The sequence below is a fragment of the Taurulus bubalis genome (assembly GCF_910589615.1).
Source record: "Taurulus bubalis genome assembly, chromosome: 19".
NCBI classification, from domain to species: domain Eukaryota; kingdom Metazoa; phylum Chordata; class Actinopteri; order Perciformes; family Cottidae; genus Taurulus; species Taurulus bubalis.
Window position 1 is genome coordinate 21,428,539 of NC_136607.1, and position 6,561 is coordinate 21,435,099.

Sequence of the window (6,561 nt, forward strand, 5' to 3'; positions counted from 1 at the left end):
AAGTCGTTCCAATATCTACAACAGTAACATTGATGCTTCAGTATTAACTATCTAATATTAACTATCTAATAACGTCATATATATATAATGATATAATGCATTCAGGAGATTTAAGAATCAGAATGATGAGACACTAAAATAAAATTGTGAGGTAATGAGTCAAAACTTTGAAATACTACATTTTACCTTTGAAGTTCTAAATAAAATAAAATGATGAATAAAAAGATACAACGATGAAGTTAATCAACATGATGAGATGTATTTAATAAATAATGCATCACGATGTGGAGGTGGTGAGTCAAATGTTGATTAAGTCAATTTACTACTATTATTATTGTTATTATTATTATTATTGATATTTCTTAGGTATATTGCTGTTTCGTGTATATATATACATATATATATATATATATATATATATATATATATATATATATATATATATATATATATATATATATATATATATATATGTATATATATATTGATGTTGTATATATATTGATGTATAGTATATATATTGCTGTTTCGTATATCCGGAAATACGCGCAGTTTCCAGTCGGAACTATTTTGATGACGCGCAGGGGGAGTCGGCGCTGCATCCGGTTACACTCTCGCACAGAAGTCTGCAGGTTCTTGTTCTTTCTCTTCACCGCGAAACTGCGTCAGAGAATGAACGGAGTCCGTCTCGTTCTATGAGGGAACCATGATCCCGTTGAAGAGAAGGAAGGTCGTCCCCTCCGCTGCTGGGAACACTGGGAACACTGGGAGTGAGGAACCGTTACCACAGCAGTTCCCTCAGGTGGTTTTGTTCCTGCTGGAGAGGAAGATGGGAGCCAGTCGAAGAGCTTTTCTCTCTCAGCTCGGTGGAAAGAAAGGATTCCAGGTGGAGGAGCTGTTCAGGTAAGACTGAAGACATGCAGAGCAATTCAGTTCACCATCTTAGAATGTTCATTATTAGTCATAGTACATATTAATATATTCTTAACAATTGTAGTAATAATAAAAGGAGTAAAACAAATTGTACTGTGATAGTATTAATTACAAAATATTCAAATTATATATTATTATTATTATTATTATTATTATATATATATATATAAATCCAACTCCCATGAGAGATTCCTTCCTTCTTCTCAACACCTGCTGCATGCTGTACGATATTTTTGTTTATATGTTTGTTGCTGTGACTGTTTGAGATGCCATTTCTCTCTATTATTACCCCAAAAAATTAATCGATTAATGTAGAAAGTAATCAGCGGACGAATTAATAATGAAAATACTCATTAGTTAATAGTTTAAAACCAACTACAGCAGTGAAATCCATCTTTAAATAATCTAATGAGAGATTATATATATATATATATATATATATATATATATATATATATATATATGTATGTATGTATGTATGTATATGTAAATAGTAGAGCAGTCACAGTGGACATGTTTCCTCTTTAAATACATGTTAAATGAAACCAACAAAACTATAACATGTGGATTGAAAGCATGAATGTGTGTAAACGTGTCACAGCCTTTATCTGTCCCGTCCAAGCAGCTCATGCATTCATAGATTCATGGTGTCACAGCTGGATATTGTTGTTTCCCGCAGTGAGAGAGTCACTCATGTGATCTGTGAGAACAACTCTGGGGACGAGGTCTCTGCGTGGCTGCAGTCGGGGGTCGGAGGTCGAGGCCGAGCGTCCGCTCACCTGCTGGACGTCTGCTGGTTCACAGAGAGCATGCGGGCGGGACGCCCCGTCGAAATACTGGAGCGACACAAACTACAGGTGAGTTTCACTTTCACCCGTATTTATAACACACATTTAGAACAAATGTTTCTGCTGTCATTCTCTAGGAATCCTCTTTCTGGGACCGCAGAGCGCTAACAATGCTCCAGGCGGTTTGAATATTTTTTGGGGCGAACTGTTCCTTTAATCCTCGAGTTTCTCTCAGCAGCAGACTGAAGAAGTCGAGGCGGCAACGTTTTCTACTCCGAGCTACGCCTGTCAGAGACGCACCGGCCTGGAGAACCACAACGCCGGACTCACCGTATGTGCTCCCTAAATATTTTGGGCTCTAAATATTTTATGCCGTCTGCAGTCGACTGGTGGTGATTGAATAGTTTTACACTGATTTGTTTGTCCATCTGATATTCATTGATCCAATTCCAACACTGCTAACCCGATGCTAACCTTCTATTGTGATGTTTTAGGAATAGCTCTTAATATTAACACACATCTTAGTATTCCATCTTTTCAACCCAAAATACTAAATAATCTATATATGTGAAGAGGACTTTCTACAGCCTAAAAGCATGACAAATACAGAAAGAATATATATATATATATATATATATATATATATATATATATATATATATATGTACATGTACATAAACACTGGCGTTAGCTCCAACTATAGCATCACGCGTCCTGTTTTCTGGCCTCAGGGCGCGCTGTCGCTGCTCGCTGAAAACGCCGAGCTCAGCGGCGAGGACGGGCGCGGCGTGGCGTTCCGCCGGGCCGCCGCCGTGCTGAAGGCGCTCCCCGGGCCGGTGACGGCCGCCACGCAGCTGCAGGGGCTCCCGGGTCTCGGGGGTCATTCGCTCAGAGTCATCAAGGTCAGCCCGAAGATTCATCTTCTCCTTTCTGCTGTTAAACATGGACTTCCTCTCTGAAGGAGACCGTGGTGCGTTTGCTTCCCGCAGGACGTTCTGGACACCGGAGCGTCGGCTGAGGTCGAAGCCACGGAGCAGTCGGAGCGCTTCAGAGCGATGAAGGTTCGTCAGCCGTTTGCTTCTTTGAGACGAGAACCAAACATCACCGTTTCCCCAAACCACTCGTAGTGTGAGTCTGTGCTCTTGCGCTCCCCCTGGTGGCCCTGGACGGGATCACCTCTTCATGCTCTACTGTCAACAAACTCCATAGAAACAAACAGCAGCACTTTGATCTCATCAGCATTATCACAGCTTTAGAGCTCCATTAAAAACCAAACGCCTCACTGTTGTTCCTTCATCACCACCATCATCATCATCATCATCATCAGGCCCACATACACACACTGTAGAGCGCCACATGGATTCATCCGCCGCTGAAAATAGTCCCAAACAAATATTGATATTACTACAAGAGAATAGATGGATGTTCCTTCTAGAAAATGAAACTTTCCTCTTAGAGTGTGTGTGTGTGTGTGTGTGTGTGTGTGTGTGTGTGTGTGTGTGTGTGTGTGTGTGTGTGTGTGTGTGTGTGTGTGTTTCAGGTGTTAACAGGTATCTTTGGCGTTGGAGTGAAGACGGCAGAGCGGTGGATGCGAGACGGGATTCACAGCCTTCAGCAGCTTCGGGATTCTGGACGAACGCTGAACAGAGCTCAACGAGCGGGTGAGTGAGAGGGTGAGGATGAGGATGAGGATGAGGGTGAGGATGAGGATGAGTGTGAGGATGAGGGTGAGTGGATGAGTGTGAGGGTGAGTGTGTGAGGATGAGGGTGAGTGTGTGAGGATGAGGGTGAGTGTGTGAGGATGAGGGTGAGGGTGAGGATGAGGGTGAGGGTGAGGGTGAGTGTGTGAGGATGAGTGTGAGGGTGTGAGTGTGAGGGTGAGTGAGTGTGAGGATGAGTGAGGGTGTGTGAGTCTGAGGATGAGTGTGAGGGTGAGTGTGAGGGTGAGTGTGAGGATGAGTGTGAGGATGAGTGTGAGGGTGAGTGTGTGAGGGTGAGTGTGGGTGAGGGTGAGGGTGTGAGGGTGAGTGTGTGGATGAGTGTGAGGGTGAGTGTGTGAGGATGAGTGAGGGTGAGGATGAGTGTGAGGGTTAGTGTGAGGGTGAGGATGAGTGTGTGAGTGTGAGGATGAGTGTGAGGGTGAGTGTATGAGGGTGAGGGTGAGTGTGAGGGTGAGGATGAGTGTGAGGATGAGGGTGAGTGTGTGAGGGTGAGTGTGAGGGTGAGTGTGAGTGAGGATGAGTGTGTGTGTGGGTGGGTGAGGATGAGTGTGAGGATGAGTGTGTGAGTGTGAGGATGAGTGTGAGGATGAGTGTGAGGGTGAGTGTGTGAGGGTGAGGATGAGAGTGAGGGTGAGGATGAGAGTGAGGGTGAGGATGAGTGTGAGGGTGAGTGAGTGTGAGTGTGAGTGTGAGGGTGAGGGTGAGGATGAGTGTGAGGGTGAGTGAGTGTGAGTGTGAGTGTGAGTGTGAGGGTGAGGGTGAGGATGAGGGTGAGTGTGAGGGTGAGTGTGAGTGTGTGAGTGTGAGGATGAGTGTGAGGGTGAGTGTATGAGGGTGAGGGTGAGTGTGAGGGTGAGGATGAGTGTGAGGATGAGGGTGAGTGTGTGAGGGTGAGTGTGAGGGTGAGTGTGAGTGAGGATGAGTGTGTGTGTGGGTGGGTGAGGATGAGTGTGAGGATGAGTGTGTGAGGATGAGTGTGAGGATGAGTGTGAGGATGAGTGTGAGGGTGAGTGTGTGAGGGTGAGGATGAGAGTGAGGGTGAGGATGAGGGTGAGTGTGAGGGTGAGGATGAGTGTGAGGGTGAGTGAGTGTGAGTGTGAGTGTGAGGGTGAGGGTGAGGATGAGGGTGAGTGTGAGGATGAGTGTGAGGGTGAGGTTCTGTCTGTGCCACATCGTAGAGGGTTTGAGTCTCAGCCATGGTGGTCCTTGATGGTCCTTTAGTAAGAGGCTTCCTCCCCAGGCCTGCAGCACTACCAGGACCTCCAGCTGCCCGTCACGAGGCTGCAGGCCGACGCCGTCGCCGCCATCCTGGAGGAGGCGCTGGAGGCCGTGCTGCCGGGGGCTCGGCTCACTCTGATTGGAGGATTCAGGAGGTAAACCAGAGGAGGAAGGAAAGCTAATGGAACACAGACGTGGAGGTTTTGAGGTTTTCAACGTGATAGATATGGGATGGAACAACAGAGTCAGAGTTTATTATCACAGATAATCTGCAGGTCTTGAAAATAATCTTTTTAGGTTGTTTTTTTACAGCTAATTTTTTTTTAAAGTCTTGACTTTAATTTACAAAAGTGCTAAAAATCTTCTCTTGCTGTTGGTTACTAAATGTTTCTGAACGTTTTTACAACTAAATAACTACACAGCCTCTCATCTGGCTGCAGGCTGCTCTCATTCATTTCACTTCTATAGACAGACATTAATGTCTTTTTCATATTTATCTTGTTTACTGTATATTGTGTATGTATTTAAGTACGGAGAGCTACGTGAAACCGGAGTCATGACCAATAAAGCAGAACGTTTAGAGCGGACCTTAAACCTTCATCATCATCGTCATCACGTTATGTAGTCCAGCGTTTCTGTGTCCTCTGAGGAGCCTTGTAGTGACTCTGAGGAGCCTTGTTCCTCAGAGGAAGCCTGGTAGTGACTCTGAGGAGCCTTGTTCCTCAGAGGAAGCCTGGTAGTGACTCTGAGGAGCCTTGTAGTGACTCTGAGGAGCCTTGTTCCTCAGAGGAAGCCTGGTAGTGACTCTGAGGAGCCTTGTAGTGACTCTGAGGAGCCTTGTAGTGACTCTGAGGAGCCTTGTTCCTCAGAGGAAGCCTGGTAGTGACTCTGAGGAGCCTTGTTCCTCAGAGGAAGCCTGGTAGTGACTCTGAGGAGCCTTGTTCCTCAGAGGAAGCCTGGTAGTGACTCTGAGGAGCCTTGTAGTGACTCTGAGGAGCCTTGTTCCTCAGAGGAAGCCTGGTAGTGACTCTGAGGAGCCTTGTTCCTCAGAGGAAGCCTGGTAGTGACTCTGCGTCTCTGCAGAGGGAAGCTGACGGGTCACGACGTGGACTTCCTGCTGACGCACCCGGAGGAGGGCCGGGAGGAGGGGCTGATGCCGAAGCTCGTGTCCCGGCTGGAAGCTCAGGTGAACAAGACGAAGCGGGACGCGTTGGATCTTCTCTTCAAAATAAAAGTCCTGCTCCTCTCTGGAAACGGAAGAATAGAGAAGTAGAACTAGAACACGTCATTAGTGCAGAATAACTCAGTTATTATGACATAAATAATAAAAATACAAGTTACATTTATTTATATTTATTTTACAAAAAATTTAATCTATATATCCCTCTTTCCTCTCCTCTCGTCTCCTCTCTCCTTTCCTCTCCTCTCTTCTCCTCTCTCCTTTCCTCTCCTCTCTTCTCCTCTCTCCTTTCCTCTCTCTTCTCCTCTCTCCTTTCCTCTCTCTTCTCCTCTCTCTTCTCCTCTCTCCTTTCCTCTCTCTTCTCCTCTCTCCTTTCCTCTCTCTTCTCCTCTCTCTTCTCCTCTCTCCTTTCCTCTCTCTTCTCCTCTCTCCTTTCCTCTCTCTTCTCCTCTCTCCTTTCCTCTCTCTTCTCCTCTCTCTTCTCCTCTCTCCTTTCCTCTCTCTTCTCCTCTTTCCTTTCCTCTCTCTTCTCCTCTCTCCTTTCCTCTCTCTTCTCCTCTTTCCTTTCCTCTCTCTTCTCCTCTCTCCTTTCCTCTCTCTTCTCCTCTTTCCTTTCCTCTCTCTTCTCCTCTCTCTTCTCCTCTCTCCTTTCCTCTCTCTTCTCCTCTCTCCTTTCCTCTCTCCTTTCCTCTCCTCTCTTCTCCTCTCTCCTTTCCTCTCC

At 45.8% G+C, this 6,561-nt stretch overlaps 1 protein-coding gene across 1 annotated transcript in view; it reads left to right on the top strand.

Moving 5' to 3' along the window:
- Positions 1 to 706: 706 nt before the first annotated feature.
- Positions 707 to 6,561, top strand: part of polm (polymerase (DNA directed), mu) — a gene marked incomplete at both ends in the record, with an annotated part of 6,867 nt that continues 1,012 nt past the window's right edge. Inside the window, 8 exons of the mRNA XM_079235329.1 lie at positions 707 to 903; positions 1,613 to 1,790; positions 1,957 to 2,052; positions 2,453 to 2,623; positions 2,711 to 2,782; positions 3,262 to 3,382; positions 4,683 to 4,815; positions 5,744 to 5,846. Coding sequence (XP_079091455.1) covers positions 707 to 903; positions 1,613 to 1,790; positions 1,957 to 2,052; positions 2,453 to 2,623; positions 2,711 to 2,782; positions 3,262 to 3,382; positions 4,683 to 4,815; positions 5,744 to 5,846 — 1,071 coding nt within the window. The remainder of the gene's footprint in view (positions 904 to 1,612; positions 1,791 to 1,956; positions 2,053 to 2,452; positions 2,624 to 2,710; positions 2,783 to 3,261; positions 3,383 to 4,682; positions 4,816 to 5,743; positions 5,847 to 6,561) is intronic.